At 41.6% G+C, this 23,967-nt stretch overlaps 1 protein-coding gene and 1 long non-coding RNA gene across 9 annotated transcripts in view; one reads left to right on the top strand and one right to left on the bottom strand.

The window, feature by feature from the left end:
• Nucleotides 1-5,363, bottom strand: part of LOC144329313 (uncharacterized) — a 25,396-nt gene extending 20,033 nt beyond the window's left edge. Inside the window, exon 1 of the long non-coding RNA XR_013394800.1 lies at nucleotides 5,263-5,363. This is a non-coding gene — a long non-coding RNA (uncharacterized LOC144329313). The remainder of the gene's footprint in view (nucleotides 1-5,262) is intronic.
• GALNT3 (polypeptide N-acetylgalactosaminyltransferase 3) lies at nucleotides 5,277-23,967 on the top strand. 8 transcript variants are annotated; one of them, XM_077936901.1, is made up of 13 exons: nucleotides 5,374-5,503; nucleotides 6,342-6,410; nucleotides 7,832-7,936; nucleotides 9,251-9,861; nucleotides 10,947-11,119; nucleotides 12,726-12,875; nucleotides 13,841-14,075; nucleotides 15,113-15,230; nucleotides 15,979-16,179; nucleotides 17,329-17,460; nucleotides 17,562-17,663; nucleotides 20,062-20,214; nucleotides 21,346-23,967. In XM_077936901.1, exons 4-13 carry the CDS (start codon nucleotides 9,344-9,346, stop codon nucleotides 21,466-21,468), a joined length of 1,905 nt encoding a protein of 634 aa, XP_077793027.1. In that variant the 5' UTR covers nucleotides 5,374-5,503; nucleotides 6,342-6,410; nucleotides 7,832-7,936; nucleotides 9,251-9,343; the 3' UTR covers nucleotides 21,469-23,967. The 8 variants fall into 8 exon arrangements, with proteins under 8 accessions (XP_077793046.1, XP_028603482.2, XP_077793027.1 ...); XM_077936910.1 differs by lacking the exon at nucleotides 7,832-7,936; XM_077936898.1 differs by lacking the exon at nucleotides 6,342-6,410 and having other exon boundaries at nucleotides 5,375-5,503.

Genomic DNA, 23,967 nt, shown 5'->3' with positions numbered 1-23,967 from the left:
GATGTTTTAGGACTACAATTCCCATCATCCCTGACCACAGGTCCTATTAGCTAGGGATGATGGGAGTTGTAGTCCCAAAACATCTGGAGGGCCGAGTTTGCCTATGCCTGAAGTAAAACAACCTGTTATCAACTGGCCCCCATGCAGAAGCCTGCCTGAGACAAGGCAATGACACACCTTCCCTATTGCCCATACAGAGACCTTAATGGAGTGGCAGTTGAATCTTCAACACTGGTGATGGGATATCTTCCATTTCTACACCTGAGGGCATCAGGCTAGTTTGGGGGGGAGAGGTGGGTGCAGGATAAGCTGTGCAGTATACACAGGTATGTCCTTCCAACAGAAGGGAATGGCCCCAGGGCTTGAGGGGAACAGCCAAGGGATTACAACTGATGCCTCCCAGCTTTTGCTGAGGGGGTTGTAACCCACAGGCTAGCAGCTATGTCGGGAGTATCAGGAAGCTGGCACACTTCCGCTAAGTGCTGTCAGGGTCACATCTAGATGCATTACAGTCAATTCCAATATAGCTGGGTCAGCAGGCTAATTCTCAGGAGCCGCCATGGCCTATTTTTTGAACATGTTTTCACCTAAGTTGGTCACTGATGTAGAAGACCATCATCAACAACGCATAAAGGTTGATCGCATGCCTTGGATTGCCATAGTCAAAACAAAAAAAATTCCTTCCAGTAGCACCTTAAAGACCAACTAAGTTAGTTCTTGGTATGAGCTTTCGTGTGCATGCACACTTCTTCAGATACACAGAAGAAGTTACCCATCTGTAACTTGGATTGCCAGTTTGCCTAAAATGTGTTTGTTTGGAAGATTCTGTGTTCTGATACATTCTCATCCAATAAGTTTTCCTATTCTTTTCCTCTGCACTCTCCACCCCACCCCACCATGGGCATAGCCAGGCATTATTTTAGGGGGGGGGGGAGGCTTTATGGGAGGGCAGAACAGAGTTATCTGCGACGCAGTTGGTCAGTTGAGTATTTTTATTTGTTTACTTGATGGGGGGCAGCTGCCCCCTTGGCTACATCCATGCATCCCACCCCAATTGTTTGGGTTCACATGAGCCATCTGCCCTCCTGAATTCAGGATAATAGAGTGGCATTTTTCCATGGGTGACCCTACTTTTTTATCACCGTTAAGTGAGAAGACTCCATTTGAGCTTTTAACAATATTTTAAGCAGCATTCTATAACTTAAGCCTCCTTTCTAATACATGGCCTTTGAATTGAAAGGACGAGAGAGAGAGAGAGAGAGAGAGAGAGAGAGAGAGAGAGAGAGAGAGGTCAGTTCAGTTATGTTAATGAAAAAGGAGTCCAGTGTTCAGTATGGTGTTGCCTAGCAACTCATATTCTCTGCCTTTGAAGGAGGAGGAAGGGAGTGTGTCTGCATTTTCTACTGCTCTCTTACACTGGAGATTTAAGCTTCCTATAGCAGCATATACAGTATATATAGCTATGGATACCTATACATACAACTATAGCAAGCTCTTTATATAAGCTCTTTGTTATCATACAGTATGCTTGAAATGTTTTGTGTCCTATAGTTTCAAGGAATAGGTTCTCAGTCACATTGTGTCTTTATGATCATAGTAGCAAGAGAAACCAAAATGATCAACTCTATACCTTTCAAATCTAAACACAAGCAACCCCTACACTAGGTAGCTGAAAAATGAAACCCTTAAGCATTGCATTTAGCATTTCAAAATAGTGGGATAGATAGTGGGATGCACATTTTCTAAAGTGAAACCACAAATAATATTTTTTTCCAAAAATCTTTTATACAGCAGTTTGAGATGCAATCTAGCAGTGGAAGTTTTGTCACTGACTTCAGTGAGAGATGTGTGGCAACAAAAATCATTATAGCAGGGTAGCCACAGGTACGAAAGGGGGCAGGGCTCCTGCACCTTTGATAGTTGTGTAGAAGAGAAGATTTTAGCAGTGTTGCTTGTTATGCCTGCTACAATTCTCTCTTCTATTCAGCTCTAAAGGTGCATGATCCTTGTCCTCTTGCACCTGAGCTATGGCTCTGTGGTAAAGCATTTGATTGACCTGCAAAGGATCCCAGGTTCAAGAAAGTCCCTGGTCTGAATCTCTGGAGAACCACTGCCAGTCATTGCACTGAGTTAGATGGACCAATGGTTTGACATTGCATAAGGTAACTTCCTGTGTTCCTACTCTCTTATGTTAGCATGATACAGTACAGTTCTGGGATTAAATATCAGTGTATGATAAAACAAAAACCATCAATTTACACACTTGCCTATGAAACAGCACTACATTGCTTTGGCAAATTGATAATTATTTAGTTTTTCCATTTGTCTTGAAGATGCTGGAAAGTATTGATTGTACAGAAGAAATGGAGGTGGAAGAAATAGGATGAAAGTAACAAGAAAAAGGGCTTTGCAGTTCTATGCATATTTATATGAATTCAGTGGTACTTCAGAGCAAACATACACAGTATCATGCAGCACAGATCAACAAGAGCAAAAAGCTGCTGTAGAGTATTGTTCAAGTAAAGGTGAAGGTGAAGGTGAAGGTAAAGTACCCCTGGACGGTTAAGTCCAGTCAAAGGCAACAATGGGGTTGCGGCGCTCATCTCGCTTTCAGGCCACACAGCTTTCTGGGTCATGTGACCAGCATGACTAAACCGCTTCTGGTGCAACGGAACACTGTGATGGAAACCAGAGCAGTGCACGGAAATGACGTTTACCTTCCCGCTGCAGCGGTACCTATTTATCTACTTGCATTGGCGTCCTTTCGAAATGCTAGGTTGGCAGGAGCTGGGACAGAGCAACAGGCGCTTACCCCGTTGCAGGGATTTGAACTGCTGACCTTCTGATTGGCAAGCCCAAGAGGCTCAGTGGTTTAGACCACAGTGCCACCCACGTCCCTACAGAGTATTGTTTAACAGAACAACTCTGTGTGTTTACTCAGAAATAAGTCTACTATTGTCAATGCGGTTGTTCCCCAAGTATGCATTTGATTGTTCATTTGAGCAAAAAACACAAGTGAGATTAAGACATTAACAACTTTCCTTTTTATGGTGCTAGATTAATTTACATTTCAACTCATACCATGCAGTGGTGTTGGCTAAAAAGTCACACAGTTCATGACATAAAGCCTAGTTGAAGGGAAAGCAGCTGTTAATGAGGTGGGGGTAAACAACCACTGCTCCCACATGTCCTCGGAATTGACCCTTCATGCATCAGCTTTTCCTGAAGGGAAAAAGGGGGTAGGCTTAAAATTTCTAGTCTTCAGCCTCTTTATGTAAAATCTTAGAAAAGCAATGGGACCTTATTCTTATCATTAATAATACGTCATAACTGAACTAGTCAACCTGGATAAAAAATGAGGGGAAATGTGAGATTTCTTCCCAGCCACCTTACAAGAACACAGAACTGTGAAATCTACTTTATGCTGTTAAAAAGGAGACGATTCATATTTCCTATGGAAAGAACTGAAATACAGTAATGTAAATACTTCTTAAAAATTGCAGCATCTGGTCAACATTACTTTTTTCAGTGTAATTTGAAAATAAAATGCATGATGCCAAACTAAATATATATCTTTCTTTATAAATTACTCAAGCAAGCAACAATAACACTCTACAATTCATACTTGTTTCAATCTCAGAGCATCCTGTCAATTTCCACTATTAAAACAGTTCCCCGTCATTCCCAAAGCATGCAGTTTTCCATTTTCCTTTACACTATTTGTAGCTACTACATAGGTATTTTTGAGCACTGAGTGTCTGACATCTCCAGCAATAAAATGTAGATTTTACAAAATCTTTGTGGTGACACCTGTGCAAAATTCTATTATTGTGTCTTCTAGATTCAAGGACCAAGTGATGCCTGTAGAGGCATTGTTAGGATGTCCCTGTTCTTTTCGTTAAAGCCCCCGACCTCTTGCCCCGTTCCCCATTTCTAAAAAATCTCTTTAGGTTGGCTGAAAATTGTGCAAAGAGTCCCAGGTGAAATCTAGACACATACTAAAAATGCTGTGAAAATGCTTTTTTTACGAAAATGCTTTGAAAAATATATTGAATTTGCCATAGCTCACCATCTCCATCTAGTGTCACATTTGTATAATACACTTTACAACAAACTTAAAATGTTTGATTTGCAGCTGTATAGCTGAGTCTCCTGCCACTCAATGAGCTCAGAGGCAAATTGAACCCTAACAACAAAAGCCAGCTTTGTTTTCTCCCCTCAGAAAATTGGCCAAAATTTGCATCTTGACATAAATTGTTGTACCTATTTCATGCAAGTTTATGTCATGGGTTTGTGCCTATTAAGTAAATGGTAAAGGACCCCCGGACAGTGAAGTCCAGTCAGAAGGCGACTCACCTCGCTTCAGTTGGAAAGTATACCAGTGCAAGTAGATAAATAGGTACCGCCGCAGCAGGAAGGTAAATGGGCTACAGTGGTACCTCTGGTTATGTACTTAATTCGTTCCGGAGGTCCGTTCTTAACCTGAAACTGTTCTTAACCTGAAGCACCACTTTAGCTAATGGGGCCTCCCGCTGTTGTCGCACCGCCGCCGCGTGATTTCTGTTCTCATCCTGAAGCAAAGTTCTTAACCCGAGGTACTATTTCTGGGTTAGCGGAGTCTATAACCTGAAGCGTATGTAACCTGAAGCGTATGTAACCTGAAGCGTATGTAACCCGAGGTACCACTGCATTAAGTTTCTAGCAATGTGCCCGGGGACCTGTATTCTTGATCCGCTTCTATAATGATATTGAACACTCCATCTCTTTCTCCCATTCATATATCACAGCCACACCGATATATTACCCTAAATTTGCCAGCGAACTTTTGCTTTTCGATTTACCCTCATTTTTCCATCCGGGCCTTAAAAACACATAGCAAGTGCCATGCAATTCCCCTTCCTTTTACTGCCTCCACGTTGCAACGAACGCCGCAGGAGCTCATCCATCCCTGTATCAGTTTGCTGAATTAATTCTGCTCTGGAGTTTCCATTGCTCAAGCACACACACACCCCTCCTCTGCCCCTCGGAAATAAGCTTCGCAGGAACCCCAGTAAAGAGTCGCCAAGGAGCGCAGAAGAGGTGGAAACAACGGCAGCGTCCGGGCGGCAGAGCCTCCAGGCGTCAAAAAGCCATAGAGGGCAGCGGAGGAGGAGGAGGAGGATCATTCCGGGGCCTCCGTGCTTCTCGCGCCCGCCAGGGGCACGTGGGCCTGGGGCCTTCCGTTGGAGGAGCGGAAGGAGGGGCTGCGCGCGCGCGCCTTACCTGAGCTGCCCAGGTGAGCCACTCAGGTGAACGCCCTCCTCGGCCCGACGCTCACCTGGGCGCTGCCGAACCTCACGAAGCGGCCAATCGCAGGCCAGGGTTTTTCGCTCGCCGCCCTGGCAACGGAGCGCCGCCGCCGCCGCCGTGGAGAAGGAGGGAAGGAGGGCAGAGGAAGGCGCGCTCGCTCCTTCCTTCCTTCCACGCCGAAGCCGAAACCGCTTTCTTCGCGTTGGTGGCACAGGTAAGGGCAGGGCTTATTCTGCTGGGTGGCTGCCGGTGGAGGTCAATGAGAGCAGCGGGGGGGGGGGGGTCGCCCGCTGCCGTTGCTTCAGGGGGCGAGCGTCGGTTGCTGGCTCGGAGAGCCGTTTGCAGAAATGACCATGTAGGCTGGGAGGCTCCGGGTTGGAGCGGTTGCGCCCTTCGCCCCCCTCCCCACCTCCTGCTCCTCCTCTCCCGCCCTATCCCGAGGTAACGAGGATGGGGAGGGGGGTGTTGCTGGTCTTGTTCTACTAGTCCTCTGGGGAGATTTTATAGGTACAGTATAGATCAGATACAGCTATGTAGTGGAGAGAGAGAGTATATATATATATATATATATATATACACACACACGCACATATTTTTACTCTGTGTGTATGTGTGTGTGTCTATATATATATATGTGGGTGTGGGTGTAAGGAAAAGGTAAATGACCCCTGAACTGTATGTGTATATGTATGGGTATATGTATGGGTATGTATGGGTATATGTAGGGAGGCGGGTGGCGCTGTGGGTTAAGCCACAGAGCCTAGGACTTGCCAGTCAGAAGGTCGGCGGTTCGAATCCCCACAACGGAGTGAGCTCCCGTTGCTTGGTCCCTGCTCCTGCCAACCTAGCAGTTCGAAAGCACATCAAAGTGCAAGCAGATAAATAGGTACTGCTCCGGCGGGAAGGTAAACGGCATTTCCGTGCGCTGCTCTGGTTCGCCAGAAGCGGCTGTACACCGCAGCCAAGAAAGCGAGATGAGCGCCACAACCCCAGAGTCGGTCACGACTTAACCTAATGGTCAGGGGTCCCTTTACCTTTTACCATTATTCCAGCGCCGTTTCCCGCTGCTTCCAGCTGCTATCCCAGATTGTTAGATATCCTGTAGACTGTCCCCGGGAAAGGTGAGGCTGCTGATCCCTTATTTTCAAATCTGAAAGCTGACAGCTATGGAGAGAGAGCCCCTGGGCAATGATGCCCTGTGGGCACATATAACTGCGTGAACGGGTATGTTTCAAACTCACACCAGGTCCTAAGCTGCAGGGGCCAAGGTCCCTTTGCTCCCCCACCCCTCCCAAATGCAGTATTTGAGGAGGCTGCCCCCTGCCCAAGTGGATGGGCATTGCCATTCAACTGGTGTGTGGGTCCTAGGAAGGATCCCCAATGTGGGATGATCCTGGGGTACCCTTGCCAAGGGTCTTTTAAGGTGTGCCGAGATTAGGCATATGAAGTGCTTTGAAAACTGCCTACATAAAATAGTAAGGCTCCAATTTTAAACCACAGGGGGTAAATTTGGTTGAGCCCAGTGGGATTTGCTTCAGAGTAAGTATGCTTAGGGTTAGGTGGGCTCTGGTGTGTAAGGTTTATCATAGGACCCTAGGAAGTCAGGCCAATGGTCTGGCTGTGTTGCATTGTCTGAACTGTTGCTATGCAGCTGGCAGGCAGAACCTCTTGTTCTTGGATCTTTCTCTGCAAAGTTTTGGGATAAGAGATTTCAGGAGACTGCCCTCACCCCAATGTCAGTTGTTAGGAAACAGCTGTGGGAGAGGGCAGCTGAACTCATGTCCTGCTTGTAGGCTTCCCTTGGGCACCAGGCTGGCTACTGTGAAATAACAAGAGTCTGGACTAGATCAGCTTTTGGTCTAATCCTGCAGGGTTCTTGGACCAGGCCTGACTGAATTCAGCTATAACATTTGGGAGCAGCTATAGTACTTTGTGTTTCTTGCAACGGTGCCCCCATGGGGATTAGGGTGGCCAGAGGTGGAGGAAGATGTGAGCATCTTCCTGTACAATTTTAATTGTTGTGTAATATGTGTTGTTCAGTGTATTGAATGGGTGGGATTTTGGGTGTGTGTAACTTGCTGAAATTGTGCAGGAGAGACACAAGATATTAAAGGTTCGAAAGCTTTTTCTTAAGCTCTGCCCAACCTCAGAACAGAATGGTGTGCATTGTAAAAAAGAGTGTGAATAGGCGGCTCTGATCTTCCTTATCCTTCCAGGAACTGCTGCTGCTGGTGATGTGGAAGGTCAACAGAAGATGTTGACATAAAGAAGGGAGGTGTGTGTGGTTGTAGTTGGCTTTCCCATGACTCACAGGCTACACCACATTTTAGCTAGCTGATACATTTAGCTTTACAAGGAGGTGGTAATCTTTAGAATGTCAAATGAGTACTAACTGCCTAACCCATGGATTAGCAGTAGTATCACATATGTAAAGATGTATAATTAATTTGTCATTTTCTGTAGTTATAAGGGTGGGAATCCCAGGCTCAAGAAAATTTGATGTTGGTTCCCAACTACGTGGATTATTTTTTTTGTCCGCCAGACTACAATGCAAGTGCCTAAAAATTATCCATAAAACCAAAATTGAATGCACACCATTGATCCTAAGGAAGTAAATCCCATTGAATCCAATTGAACTTCCTGTATAGTAAGTATTTTAGGATTGGAGCTTTAGAACTTTAATATTTCAGCTGATGTGATTTTTTTATATATTCAAAATATTACTGTTAAAATGTGGTGTTTTTGGAGCTTAGTTAGGAGTTTATGACTTGTGAGAGAGTGCTTCTTGAAGCTTAATTTTAAAGTTCCATGCACAAGCCCATTTTTTTCCTGATGACTTTTGCTTGAAAGAAATGGCACGTGGCATTTCTGCATTTAGGTTAGCATCAAGTTGCATGTTTATGACTAATGAGACCTTTGCTCAGCCAGCGGTATACCATCAATGTCAATTCACTTCATTTGACTGCAGTTAGTTGCATTAGTGTACCATCAGTTTCTGTGATTAGAATATATACAAGGCGGAATAATACATTTTGTATTATTTGTCAAGTACATGGGTCTTAGTACGTTTCCGAGCACAATTCAAAGTATTGGTGCTGACCTTTAAAGCCCTAAACGGCCTTGGCCCTGTATACCTGAAGGAGCATCTCCACTTCCATCGTTCAGCCCAGACAATGAGATCCAGTACCGAGGGCCTTCTGGAGGTTCCTACACTACAGGGAAGTGAAACTACAGGGAACCAGGCAGAGAGCCTTCTCAGTAGTGGTGCCTTCCCAGTGGAATGCCCTCCCATCAGATGTTAAGGAGATGAGTAATTATATAACATTTAGGAAACATCTAAATACAGCCCTGTATAGGGAAGCTTTTTAAGGTTTAATGTTTTACAGTGGTGCCCCGCAAGACGAATGCCTCGCAAGACGAAAAACTCGCTAGACGAAAGGGTTTTCCATTTTTTGAGTCGTTCCGCAAGATGAATTTCCCTATGGGCTTGCTTCACAAGACGAAACATCTTGCGAGTTCTTGCAAGTTTGTTTCCTTTTTCTTAAAGCCGCTAAGCCGTTAATAGCCGCTAAGCCGGTAATAGCCGTGCTTCGCAAGACGAAAAAACCGCAAGACGAAGAGACTCGCGGAACGGATTAATTTCGTCTTGCGAGGCACCACTGTACTATGTTTTTATATATGCTGGAAGCTGCCCAAAGTGGCTGGGGCAGTACAGCCAGATGGGCGGGGTACAAATTATCATTATTATTATTATTTGTAGCCTTTGGTCAGAATTCAAATACAAATTGTGGTAAGTTTAGAAACGAGAAGACAACTTGAGTACTGTACTGAAAAGAATGCTATCCTGCTTTGCACAGGTTTTACTCTGTGCCTAATTAAGCGGATGCATCTGTCCTTATGAAGCATTAAAGTGTCCATTTATACAATAGCATTTATTAACACTTAAAAAACTTTTCTGCAGATATGACCATTTTATGAAGCATCTAACTACCTCTATGAATAAAGAATAGCATCATTGGAAGCACTTGCATACGTGGACAAGTGGAGGGTGGGCATGATGGCTTTCGTAAGGCTGCTAAGACGATTCACAATGAAACATTTGTCCCCGTGGAAACTTTGGAAGTTTACCTTCATTATTTTTATCTTCTTGATATTTTTGTTTCTGCTACAAAGAGAAGTTGGCATTCAGGATTTTAATGAGGAGCCTGGGAGCCCATCAAAAGATGGAAAGATTAATAATGTACTGGGTCTAGTATTAAAAGCTGTGAACAATATTAAAGTTGCAAAGCCAAAAATGCAGATTAAAGCGCCTATTAGGCAAATTCAAAAGGCAGGACAGAAGCGCTGTTTACCTGGCTCCTATACAGCAGCAGAACTGACACCTCACCTGGATCGACCCCCTCAGGACTCTAATGCTCCAGGGGCTTCTGGTAAACCATTCAAAACGGTCAATTTAAGTCCAGCTGAGAAGGAGGAAAAAGAACGCGGAGATGAAAAACATTGTTTCAACGCTTTTGCAAGCGACAGGATTTCTTTACACCGGGATCTTGGACCAGACACACGACCTCCTGAGTATGTTGAAGTATATTTGGATTTCTGGTCTTTAATTACATATGCAAAATATTGAAAAGGGTTTTTGATTCCCCATGTTCTGCATTGATATGTGCTTTGTTGCCACTATCATTAGCATAATTTCTAGCTACTTAATTTTGCATCTGTATGTATGAAGCTGTGTAAGTATGAGTACAGTAATCTTCTAATTATCTCTGATGGAAGCAAATAATGCATCTAAGAAATTCAATAGATTGTGATGTAAATTTGTTTGGGCTTGGTGCCCTTTCACACATTTCCTTTAAGAAAGGGGTTGGAAATTAAAACTCACCAGTGGACCAGATGCTTACTCTGTGCAAATTTGATGAGGTCAGGGACCCGCCCGCAACCTGTCATCACGCTGATTTCAGATGACATGGCACTTTGATATCTCGATAGCCAACGGTTTGTCAGGGTTTCAAAGCACAGCACAGGGCTCTTTGCAAGTACCTTTAAAATGGCACTGTGTTTTGAAGCCCAGACAATCAGTTGATTGTGGCAACTTCAAAATACTGCACAAGGCTATTTGCTACAAGTTGCTGAAGTGCTGCCAGTCATCTGATCATTGTCACTTCAGAAGCCCGCTTTGTCCTCGCCCAGCTGCCTTTTTGCCTTCCCACAACAGATGCGATATATATTGTGAGGTGATTGGCAGATGGGTGTGGCTTAGCCAGAATGGCCTGTTGGGCCAAATGGGCAGGTATAGCGAGCCTAGTTAGGGTCTGAAGGTTCCCCACCCCTGTTTTAAGATGTATTGATGAAACGATGCCCTTTTCTTTCATCACAAGTGTCTAATCCTTGATAAATTGTAAATCCTGGACATTTTATGGTGGCAATTGTTCTAAATTGCCACATGCCCCTTGTGATGTATTACAAAAACATGTTACGGTATTGTTAGGATATTCTGGAAACAATTGCTCCACACAGATCTTGTGCATGGCTTTTTTTTATATTAGTATTGGTGTGAGAAAGAAGTTCCACCATACTTGCCAAGCTTTATCTGTGCCACATCAAAGTATCAGACTTATAATCCATTTTTCATTCTTAAAACTGTTTTTGTCATCTAGATGTATCGAGCAAAAGTTTAAACGCTGTCCTCCACTACCTACCACAAGTGTTATCATAGTTTTCCACAATGAAGCATGGTCTACTCTTTTAAGAACAGTTCACAGTGTGATGTATACTTCCCCTGCAATATTACTGAAGGAAATAATTTTGGTGGATGATGCCAGTGTAGATGGTAAGAACGTATAATGTTTGTGTGTGGTTTTTCACATTTGAGTTTTTCATATTATTTTGTGTTCCTGAAAATACACACTTTTTAAATAACAAAAAATATTTATATTTCTAAAGTATAAAGATCTCTCAAATTGAAATGATTTGTGCTTTCTCTTTGTCTCAGTTCATGATCCTTAATGCTTAATTACATTAGGCATGATGTCTGAATTGCCTATGGTTTGTGAACAGCCACCAAACTAGAATTTGAAAACATGACTTGACATAGGTTTGCAAACCATGGTTTGTGCTAACTGGCTTGATGTGATATCTGATTTTATAAGAGCAATAGCTGCAATTATGCTTTTGTCTCAAGAGGCTGCTGCACTATGGAGACAGGAGTGAATTTACCGACTTGTGAAGCTGGTGATGAGTGGGTGGAAAATAAAGCAGATGAGAAACTCTAAATCATACTTTGTTGTCTGTACATTTGGAAGCTTAAACCATGGTTTGGCAGAATATCAAACCTGAGCTTCTATCTTAATTAGTAGCTGTTGTTTTGGTGCACCAGCAGCCCCTTCTCTTGCCACTCCTCCCCTTCCGTTATCTGCCAAAGAAAGAACGCCTGTAGTTCTGCTTCACAGCAAGTGAAGAAAGACTGGCTCAGACACTACTTTCTACATTTGTTGGAAGTGAGAGAATGCCTTTCTCCCACGTCTGCCTGATGCATTTGCCCCACTTCCCTTGCCACAGTTACTTTTGCAAGGCATAATATTTCAATGAAACGTATGCACACATGACGTAAACAAATTATTGTTGCCTGTAAGCATTGGATTGTACATGCATATAGGACCCACTGGAACGTTAGTCTCCTTTGTGAATGGCAGAAGGAGGGCTCCTGCTCTCTACAATCTGCGGCAATGAGAGAATGCATTCTCTGAACTAGCCAATTGACTTGCTATCTTGCAGCAGTCTTAAAGGGTGAGTCTCTAGGTCAGGACCAGGCAAATTTTCCCTCTCCCCCCCCCCCCTTTCAAAATTATGAAACGCACCTTTAAAAAGGCTAATTTAGTTATGAAAAGAATTCAGTAATGCCCAACCTACTTCATAAATGTGGTAAGGGTAACTAATGTTATTTGACTCCCCTGCCAAACGAGTAAAACTTGTTCTCTTTCTGTCAGTGGAATACTTTTCAGTAGAATGTCTTTTCAAAAAAAAATTATCATAGAAGTGGAGAGTTGGAAGGGACCCTGCAAATCATCTAGTCCACCCCCCTGCAATGCAGAATATGCAGCTGTCCTGTATGGGGATCAAACCTGCAACCTTGGCATTAATCAGCACCACGCTCTAATCAACTGAGCTGTCAAGAAGATATGATGACTTGGCAATGCTTTGTACTAGAAATTGCATTTCCCCCAAATTCTGGTTCCTGGTGTATTTGGGGTCGTATCTCCCTTCCCCCATTCTTCAATAAAAGCAGACACTCTTATCCCTTCAAGCTGAAACTACAGTACAGGCATTTCAGAATAAATGTATTTTGACTTTCCTCTTATTGAGTGGCTAGTTATGAAAAGTGAACTTAACGTTTGCCTTTTATTAAATTGGCAAAGACTGTCTTGTTGTCTTTTTAGAATACTTGCAGGATAAATTGGATGATTATGTGAAACAATTCCAGATAGTTAAAGTTGTCCGACAAAAGGAAAGAAAGGGGCTCATCACTGCTCGATTATTAGGCGCTTCAATAGCAACTGGAGAAACCCTCACTTTTTTGGATGCACACTGTAAGTAATAGCGTTGGACTGTAATAGTGTTTAGTTAGCTAACAAATATTAAAGAATTTTCGTATTGATTTCTTCCTTGTCCTGTTTTAACTGTTTTTCTAACAAATAACACTATAGAAGCATTGCTGTTGAAAATGCACAGCTTTTAAAAATATGGAACTGATTGCAGAAAAACTATTTATTTAAGCTAAGGACAGCTTTTACACAAATGCACATGAATCTCGGGAGAAAGCCAAAGCTAGCCCATTTTTAAAATATCTAATTTGTGTTTCGGACTGAGGTTTAGGATGGGGAAAATCAAAGTTCATTTTCATTTCGTGCTAGCCATATTTTTCATTTGATCATGTATGTGATATTTCATAGCAGGTATCTGTAAGCTAACAATATTTCCAGCATACATGTGGATTTTTAAAAATAACAGCAATCCTATGTAGGTCTACTCAAGCGGGACATGGGTGGCACTGTAGTCTAAACCACCAAGCCTCTTGGGCTTGCTGATTGCAAGGTCGGCAGTTTGAATCTGCTCGATGTTGCTCTGTCCCAGCTCCTGCCAACCTAGCAGTTTGAAAGCATTCCAGTGAAAGTAGATAAATAGGTACCACTGCAGCAGGAAAGTAAACAGCGTTTCCATGCACTCTGGCTTTAGTCATGGTGTCCCGTTGTGCCAGAAGTGGTTTAGTAATGCTGGCCACATGACCCAGAAAGCTGTCTGCAGACAAACTCCTGCTCCCTTGGCCTGAAAGTGGAGATGAGCGCTGCACCCCATAGTCAAATTTGACTGGACTTAACCATCCAGGGGTCCTTTACCTTACTCAGAAGTAAGTAAATTCAGTGGGACTTACTTCCAAATAAATGTGCATAGGATCACAGCCTCAGTGAAATTAAAATGTTCCTGTAACTGCTTTTATGAAAGTAGATAAATCCAGCATTATAATAATTATTTTACCTCCTGTTTCCTCTCTCAGGTGAATGTTTCTATGGCTGGCTAGAGCCATTGTTGGCCAGAATAGCTGAAAACAATACTCGTGTTGTAAGCCCTGATATTTCATCTATAGATCTAAATACATTTGAATTTATGAAACCTTCCCCTTATGGTCAAAACCATAATAGAGGGAATTTTGACTGGAGTTTGTCATTTGGATGGGAATCTCTTCCTGAACATGAAGGCAAGAGAAGGAAAGATGAAACGTACCCTATTAAGTAAGCAATGAAACTTAATTTTTTTTTCCATTTACAAAATCTTTACTTGAAAATATTGTTCCAAAGAATAATTCACATGTAACTTTTTTTTCATTTTGGTTAAAAGAGAAAAAGAATTGCAGAAGGATCAGTGAGTCTTCTACATCTTGTATTCTTTTCACATGGTACTTCAGGTTTTAAACATTTTTTTCCAAAGAACTCTTGAAATTTTAAGCTTTAGTAAGACCTGAACCACCACAAATAAGCTCTATCAGAAGAGTTGTATGTATAGAAAAAGCCATCAGTTGAATTTTAAATTCTGAGAGTGCTATGGATGCTAATGTTGCTTTTTTGGCTGAGGTTTGCTATAACAAAAGCCCGAGTGATGGCATTCTTGGCTTTGAAGGTAGGATGATGGGAACATCTGAACTGGTTGAACAATGCAGCTGTTGGAGGCAGAAAGAGACTGTAAGAGAAAAGTTGGCATCCCTAATTAAAGCTGCTTGTTGCTTCGGGTGTAGAATTTCTGCACCATTACAGAATGCAATTTACACATAGCTCCTTGATTTCATTGAAATTTACCTTAGAAATGGAGGTGGGGCATATAATGACTGATTAAAACTAGGGCACATTTCCTTTCCCCTCCCTTCAGTTGAGTTGAGCAATCCCTCCCCCTGCCCCAAATCACACTATTTCATTGTAGTAATACAACTACTGCACAAGTCATATTTCAGAAGCAATTTCTTCCCAGGACAGTTGTTGACTATTTTATTGTTCTGGCTTTGAAATAGATGCTAATGTGCATATAGCTCATGGTAGCAGCTTCTCTACAAAGCCCAAATAGTAGCCAAACATTTTCACTAATGCGTTTCCCTCTGCTGTTGGCTGTTTGCCTTTGCTGAGGGTTCATAAAGTGTTGATTGCCCATTTATCAGGCTTTCCTGAAGAGGGGTGGGCTTTGGGATCTTAAAAAGAAAAATAACAGGCTTTCCCCAGATTGGGAAATTGCTAGCTTCATTAAAGATTATTCTCCCCCGCCCCCCTTTTCTTTTTTGCAGAACGCCCACTTTTGCAGGAGGCCTCTTTTCAATATCAAAGGACTACTTTTACAAAGTTGGAAGCTATGATGAAGAAATGGAAATATGGGGAGGAGAAAATATAGAAATGTCTTTCCGAGTAAGTTTAGAGACACAATATTCACATGAAGGTGCAATGACAAAACCTCGGTTGCATTTCAGCTGCTCCCTATAGAAGTAGGAGACCAGATGAGCTTGGTCTTCGGCTAATGATAACCTGGAGGGAGAAACTACTGTAGTGTTTAGGGATGGAAGGATCTGTCTATTTCAGTCCTCAGTTTTCCAGCCTTAAATTTGTTTTCTCAGCGTTTTGGAACAATTTGTGATTGATTTATTTTTTAATATCCTCATGAAAACGGACTGTAACAGGGCAGGGCATACATATACATACTCCACTGATCCCCACAGGGGCCAGGAACGGAACCCCCACATGAAATGGTGTCCTCCTGTACTTATTTATTTCCTGGCGCCATGCATATGCACAGTCGTGCGCGAGTTGATTGCGTGTAAGTGCGGGGGGGACGGACGCCTGTAAATGTGAATTTTGAATAATGCCTGTGTTTCAGTTTGCATATTGTTTTGGAAAATGGAAAATGGGTAGATTCATATTTAAATGTGGGCTGAATCTGATCTCTCCCCATTCCTAGTAGTGTGGTGTCAGGTGCTTGGTTGCTGCATCAGTATTGCAATAATATCTTACTTAAGGTAGAAATGTTTTCTTTCCCTGTTGCATGTAGGTAGACAGGGTTTGATTTCAGAAAGCATTTTTATACAAATGCTTCTAGAGCAATATTACCTGCTATCTGGTGATTCTGTTAAAGGCTGATAAGTGAAACTTATTTTTTCAGGTGTGGCAATGTGGGGGACAGCTGGAAATTATACCTTGCTCAGTTGTGGGCCATGTATTTCGCAGCAAGAGCCCCCATACCTTTCCAAAAGGGACTCAAGTGATCACCCGTAATCAAGTTCGTCTTGCAGAAGTCTGGATGGATGACTATAAGTATATATTTTACCGGAGAAACACAGAAGCAACAAAAATAGTTAAACAAGTAGGTGACGATGGTGGTGGTATTAGAAATCAGTTGCTGCACTGAAGTTCTTGGTGAGCAAAAATTATTTATTGTGAAAATATATAAACGTAGTAGGCACTCTGTATTCAATTTGCTCTGCTTGGCAATATATTGAATAGATTCAGTAGTGCCCATTACCTCTTCATTTAATCTTTTATACAATACCTCCCCAAAGCTCTTTGAACTAGAGTAGTGCCGTTAATTGCATCCACCAACTTGTAGTAGGAATGAGGGGGATCTTTCTCAATAATTCTCTTTAACATTCAGTTGATTAATATATGTGAAGTCTAAAAGAATGACTAAAAAGAATCTTGATTTTGCTAAAGCAATATTAGCCAACTAGGATAAATATTAGAAGGCTAGTACCAGGCAGTATCTGTAAGATGCAATGATTGCAAACAGCTTGGATGACTTTTAAAAATATATGCACAGAGTATAAGGCTGTGTTCTACCTCTACTGTCAATGGCAGTATACATCTGAATGCCAGAGTCACAAATGGAGAGAGTGCTGTTGCACTCAGATTTTGCTTACGTGCTTCACATAGGCATCTAATTGGCTGCTGAACCTAGACAGGACTTTGACTTGGTTCAGTAGGCTTTTCTTATGTCATGTTAAATGTAAATAAGGAATTAACAACATTTGATAACCTCAAAAACCCCAAGTTGGCCAGTTGTTTAGGGGGGAAATTAAAGTTAGTGATTTTAAAAATGGATGGCAAAGGATAATGTAGATTTGCATCTCAAGTGTGCTTGTGTGTATTCCTGGCTCTATAAATTTATGTCAATTATTTACTTATTTATATAAAAGAGAGAAAGAGAAAAGGAATTATTGGGTTGTTGCCACCATTATTGGGTAAGTGGTGTTTCTTGCTCCACTTCTGATTCTTGGGGATACATGGAAAAGGATAATTTGATCAGAACATATAATGATTATAGGAAATGTGTTGAGGGCTGCAAGAAGTTGAGTGGCTTCTAAATGGACCTCCAATCTCTATTTTCATTATTAAAAGATACTTTAAAGCTTGTTTAACTGAATTAATTTACAAATTCCCTGTGTGTTTACTTTCAGTAAAAAGTATTATTTGTGATTTGGTTTTGTTATAACACTGTTTAGTATTGTTTTAACAGAAAACGTTTGGTGACCTCTCAAAAAGATATGAGTTAAGGCAACAATTACAATGTAAAAACTTTACGTGGTACCTTAGCAATGTTTATCCTGAGGCATATGTACCAGACTTGAATCCTCCATTATATGGATTTGTGAGTATGCTTTTCTTTTTACAAGAAGAAATAAAGCAAATGAGCAGAGGATTTAGCTATGCTATTCTGCACTTACATTTCCATTTTTTTACATTCCTTAGCTAAAAAATGTTGGAAGAAGAACATGCCTGGATGCTGGAGAAAATAATAATGGCGGCAAGCCATTGATTATGTATACATGTCATGGGCTTGGAGGAAACCAGGTAAAATGTTGCATTTGGTTTTTATGTAACTGTGCAGATAAGCACAACAATGAGTTTTCAGACCATGTTTTAAATTTATCAGGGTCTCATGCCTAGAATATCTACATGAAACCACTAGGTGGGGTTTTCTGGAGGTTTGGAGTAAGTTGTCAGCAGTATGCTGATGACACTCAGCTCTAGTTCTCCTTTACATCTGCAGGTGAGGCAGTGGAAGTAATGGACTGGATGAGAGCCAACAAACTGAAACTCAATCCAGATAAGAGTGAGGCCCTGTTAGTGAGTGGTTCCCTAGACCGGATGGGCAGGAGATTGCTCTTGATGGGGTTACACTTCCTCTGAAGGAGCAAGTTCGTAGCTTGGGGATATTCCTGGATCCTTTGCTGTCGCTCGAGGCTCAGGTGGCCTCAGTGGCCCGGAATGCCTTCCATCAGCTTTGGCTGGTGGCCCAGCTATGCTCCTACCTGGACAGGGATAGCCTAACTACTGTTGCCTATGCTCTGGTAACCTCAAGGTTAGATTACTGCATTGCGTTATAAAGAGCAAGGAGCTCTCCAAGGGCAGCACCAAATTTGGAGCCATCCCTATGGTTAGAAGTTACTGTGTAATCACTGTTTTATTTGGGAAGCCTGATGTTCTTTATGTTCCTGTTTAAGTGTGTATATTGTAAGCATGTCTCTCATTTAAGGTATTCAGTATAAAAAGAGGGCATTGTGTTAGGGGAGAGTAACCTACCATTGCCATAGATGCAGTGGAACCCAAAGTGAAGACCAACTCTCAATTTGAGTCTCCTTCCTCTGCAGAGTCCACATCTTTTATAACCTCATGCTAATAACTTGGATGGCTTCCATAATGCTATATACTGGCTTGGTTACACTAGTTCCCTGACTGTCTCTGCCATGCACTCTTCATCTGTCTTTCAGCTTTTTGTCTGCTTCTGATCTATTCTGCGGGAACACTCTTCATTTCTGCATTGTAAACTTAATAATCTTTACTCTTTCCCTCCCTCTTTCTTCTGCTGCTTTTTCCTTTGTCTTTAGAACTTTTGCTGTCAAGGAGGAAACCAGTGGGTGACTAAGCAACCAGGCCTGTGTCATCTATCCTGTCATACTTACAGCCTCATGCTGGGAGGTTAGAGTGGTCTTCCCTATGCTAAAACCACCTACCATTTTGAGCCTATGTACATTCCTAGATGGCTGAACTTTTAACAAACACTTCTCGGTGCACAACTTGTGGAGCAGAGATGGTTCAGAACATATCGCCTCCCTTAAATGTAGCACCTCTGAAAATGTAACTAGGCGTTGCAAATCATAGTTCATTTCATTCAATAAAAAACCCCACTCCATTTTTATGTAAATTACCCTATCGTGAAAAATACTGTAGTGGCAAATAGGAAAGCCACATAGCCAACGCTGAAACTATCAATTGTCCATCAAAAGATATGGACAATAATTCCATTGTTTGATTCCTTAGTGGTTACCTAGTAACTTGCTGATCTCAATGGTCTCTTCTATTAAATATTATTTGTTTTTGAATTTCATACTATCAGTTTGATACAGGAAGAGAAGAACAATCTGGTATCTTATATTCATTTAATAGCATATATATTCATCCCACCAATCCTCCCAAAGGAGGTCCAGGGCATATTGCAAGTGTCATTATTTGCCTGGTCTGCATCAGCGTTGGCAAGGGTGCCATGCCAGTGGAAGACATTTCACTTCTACTGTTAAGGCAGTGCTGGCACACTATGGCTGGACAGCTGCTTCTATCCTTGCAATTGCCTTGGATATGATCTTGCCAAAGTTAAGCACTGAAATCAGTGTGGCTTTAAAAGTGCTTAACTTTGAGTGGTTAGCACCTTTCAATTGCAAGAGTTCTAGGATCCTTAGACATTGCACAGACTTTTCATACTAATTCAGGGTTAGATCCAGAATGTCTCTTTCATGAATGGAAAGGCTTCCTGTATTTGCTGTTCATAGAAGGGACCAGAGTCAAGCAGAAGCTGCTCCTCTAGAATAAGGGAGAGGAAGGCAGTTTTCATCAATTCTCCCTGCAGGCCCCAGTGCAACTTCCTACATTGTTCCAGAGAGCTTCCTACCTTCCCAAGCAGCTCTGGGATCTGCTCTGTACAAATTGGTTTCATTGGAAATCTGCCACATAGCTATCTCTCCTGCCTTGTCTCTGAGTGGGAGACAGAAGGGAAACGAAAATCTTTCCATTTTCACCCTACTATTTTTAGTGACCTGCCCTTGTCATGATTTAGGCATTGTGTATAAAGCACTCCACCTGCAAAGCATAAAGTTGTTCTGTAAGCATTAATCTGGAGTTCAAAGGGACTCCGTGAATTTGTATGGTTGAGTTTTGGGTGATATTTCCCTGACTGAATTGTTTCTTTATATAGTACTTTGAATATTCTGCACATCATGAAATTAGGCACAACATCCAGAAAGAGCTGTGCCTGCATGCTTTATCAGGAGAAGCACAACTTCATGACTGTGGCTACAAAGGGAAGAACAGCAGAACCCCTCCCGAAGAGAAATGGGAGATCCGAGAGGTATTCTCAAATCAATTTAGCCAAGCAAAAAGAGAACATAGAGCTTTTGTAGTTTGGAGCTGCTAGTTAATTAAATGTGGAGGAGGAGTTTTACATTTACATGTACTGCTCCCATACGATAGGGCAGCTACAGGAGCAAGTTCTTCTTAGAGATATTTATTGTTGCATATAAGCTCCTCTGTGCAAGTCCCTGTCCCCCAGTCTGAAACTTGGCACATACTTAGAATGACTTTTCTTCAGAACATGTGTGAGGTTTTCCAGCTCCTTCCTGGTAGCTGAAAAGTTCTTCAGATGTGTAGAAAAAGCTGTAGTTCGGAGCCCTATGTAAAAACTTTCTAGATCTCATTCTCCCTTCTCCCGGTACCTCTCAAGAACAGCTCTTTACAGCCATGTTTTTAGATACCATTGTAGAACAGTGAACCCATTATGATAAAGGGAAGCATTAAATATATATATATATATATATATAGCTACCTTCAACCCACTGTAAGCCTCTAGGATATAGCAGGCTCTAAATTCAAAGATGTAAATACAGTGGTACCTCGGGTTACATACGCTTCAGGTTACATACACTTCAGGTTACAGACTCCGCTAACCCAGAAATAGTGCTTCAGGTTAAGAACTTTGCTTCAGGATGAGAATTGAAATCATGCTTCGGCGGCAGCAGGAGGCCCCATAGGCTAAAGTGGTGCTTCAGGTTAAGAACAGTTTCAGGTTAAGAACAGACCTCCAGAACCAACTAAGTACTTAACCCGAGGTACCACTGTATAGCTGCAGCTTTCAGCACTGGGGAATTTGTTGCAGAATCATCAGTCTTTGTCAGCATTGATAGAATTTTGTCTCTCCAAGTATTCATGATGTCTACAAAATCTTGGCTGGATTAATGGGCAGAACCAGAGAGACGGTGTGATATAGTACAATCACATGTCGTACTTGGATTGGGCAGAGCCAGTTTCAAATTCCCCCTCAGCCCCAAAGTTTACTGAGTGACTCTGCATAAGCCATTGTATGACCAATCTACTTCACAGCATTGTTTTAAGGTTAAAGTGGGTAGTCCTGGCATGCCCCCCTAATCTCCTTGGAGAAAAAGTAATAGAAAAATGTGTCTTCTCTCTCTCTCTCCTTTTCTAGGACCAGTCGTTGTACAATGCAGCCTTAAAGATGTGCCTGACAGGAAATAAAGAACATCCAAGCTTGGTGACGTGTAACCCCTCAGACGTCTTCCAAAAATGGATTTTTAGCCGAAACAATTAAGTACTGGTAATTAGGAGATGTTTTAAACGGGAACTGTATCTCCTTCAAAATTATCCAGCTTGAACTTAAATTATGCAGAGTCATCTTAACTGTAAAAAATAAAAAAGCATTTTTACTTCAAAATTAAAATGCACAATTTAGCTGGCAAGAAATCCAAGGAATACTTAAGTTTCTTGATTCTTAAAAAAATGTTTACAAATATTGGAAATTATATTTCCAGTATATATATTTTTGTAAGACCTCTGTCTTTAAGACACAATTCTCAGTGGTTTGGGGATAGTTTGTAAAAGTTTTACATACATGCATTCACAAACACATTCTGCTCAATAACTGAAGAAACTTGTTGATAGAGGTTACGGAGATGATTTCCCCCCCTATATTATCTGAAAAATAGAGTGCCTTATAGGTGTTCTTTATAATTTAAACTGTGACAGCTTTCCTTAAATGACCATCCCTGGTTTACACATTGATCTAGTTGGCTCAGTGTTTATAGCAAGAAATATCTATGAAGTTTATCAATTCTTCTGAAACTATGAAGTTCTATTACCACTCCAATGAATAATACTTTCTTGGTGTTAGCCCCTTGCAAACTGGTTGGGTCTCTGTATGCTGCTGTTTTTGCTGTTGTTCATTATGCTTATCAGTGATGAGCTTTGTATGTTTAAGATTTTTGAAACTGATTACAAAATTGTTCTCTTTTGGTTGAAAATGTGTTTATTGCTTCTCCTGATATATCACATTACTTGCTTCTTAGACAATTCTGGCATCTCTCTTTTTTTTTTCTATTATGTGTGGGTTCCAAGTTTCCATATCTCTAATTCCTATTTTCCTCTTTCATGTGTTCATAATTTTAAACATGACCCTTTTAATTCAAAACTATTGAAAAACATTTTAAGTAACTGGTGTCTTTCATCTGAAATTTGTAATTTTTTAACTGAACCTGCTAGGTTTAGAGTTAGGATTATTTGCTTTCTACATGCAAGGAATTTTAACAAAATATCTCACTAGTTGCACATTCTGTGATGAAACACATTAATTAAGAGTCAGTATTCAGCACCTTTTGCTGCTTAGTGTGATGGGTCAACAATGCTGAGAAAAATAGAGGGGTTTTCAAGTACAATGCTACATCAGCTCATGGATTTTCACTCAGGCAACTAGATTCTTCTTCCACAAATCTGCTCCAGAGGGTTGGGAGAGCCCCTGGAACAGATTTAGAGGGCATGCTGGGGAGGAGAGCATTACATTGTGATAGAATCAGATAATTGGCATTACATTCGATCCACCCTTAGCAATTAAACCAAGAAGTTGCAAATAAAAGCTCACTCCTTGTGAATAATTCCTCTAGCGTTTAAAAGAGAGGGGACGGATGCCACCATGGAGGAGCTTTTTCCCCTGAGCATTGCAGCCATATATTTGCTATTCATTCATAGATTCATGTGCACAGGTGTTTCATGTGCACACAGAGACCTTACAAAGCTGGCCCCAGCTCTTCCCCATGGAGGAGTTAGAGGGTTGCCACCAGAAATGAAAATTGCTAATCACCACCCCAGGCATATGTGGAAGCACTTTCTGTGCTCTTGTGGGCCTTTCTGGATACAGCCAAAGCTGGTCTTCAGATCTTTTGGGTTACAACTCCTGTCAGCCCCAGCCAGCATGGCCAATGTTCAGGCTGTAGTTCAAAACATTTGGAGGACATTAGCTTGGGGGAGGTTGTTACAGCAATTGCCATCTCAAGAAGCTGATAAAGCAGTTTTCTTTATTTTGGTATCTCTGGTTTTAAACAACTACTTGAGGCCTTGCATATACACTATTGAAAGCTTATTGTTGAGATGCTGCTTGCATAAGCAGAGTTTTGCAATGTGGCAGATGGCTGAAGCAAAACTATTGTTCTTCCTTAAAAGTATGTTTTCTGTTTATACAGTGGTTTTCCTCTACTTTGTTGATTTGGTGTTTATGTCACAAAGTTAACTACTACTTTTTCTTCCTCTGTGCTTGCATTGCCCCAAACGTTCAACCAAAACTATAAACTGAGGCTATAATTATGACTTCATAGCACTTCGTTATATTTTTATCTTTTCCGCAGCATGCAGTTCTGCTGTGTCTCTACCCGTTATATTTTTATCTTTTCCGCAGCATGCAGTTCTGCTGTGTCTCTACCCGTTATATTTTTATCTTTTCCGCAGCATGCAGTTCTGCTGTGTCTCTACCCGTTATATTTTTATCTTTTCCGCAGCATGCAGTTCTGCTGTGTCTCTACCCGTTATATTTTTATCTTTTCCGCAGCATGCAGTTCTGCTGTGTCTCTACCCCACCACCATACTGGTCTTCCATCTGATTTAAACGTGATACATTTAACTACAGTTGTTCTAGGCTGAGTTCTTAATTCTTCCTTGTACTCCTAAACATTTATTTCAGGTATATGTGTTATGCTGTACAGAACGCCTCTTTAATTTTGTTGCATAAACGTAATAAAATAAAAGTATTTTGATGCAAAAGCTA

The sequence above is a fragment of the Podarcis muralis genome, chromosome 1 (genome assembly GCF_964188315.1).
Source record: "Podarcis muralis chromosome 1, rPodMur119.hap1.1, whole genome shotgun sequence".
Taxonomy (NCBI): domain Eukaryota; kingdom Metazoa; phylum Chordata; class Lepidosauria; order Squamata; family Lacertidae; genus Podarcis; species Podarcis muralis.
Note: the sequence above shows the minus strand (reverse complement) of the source record. Positions and strands in the feature narration are given on the sequence as shown.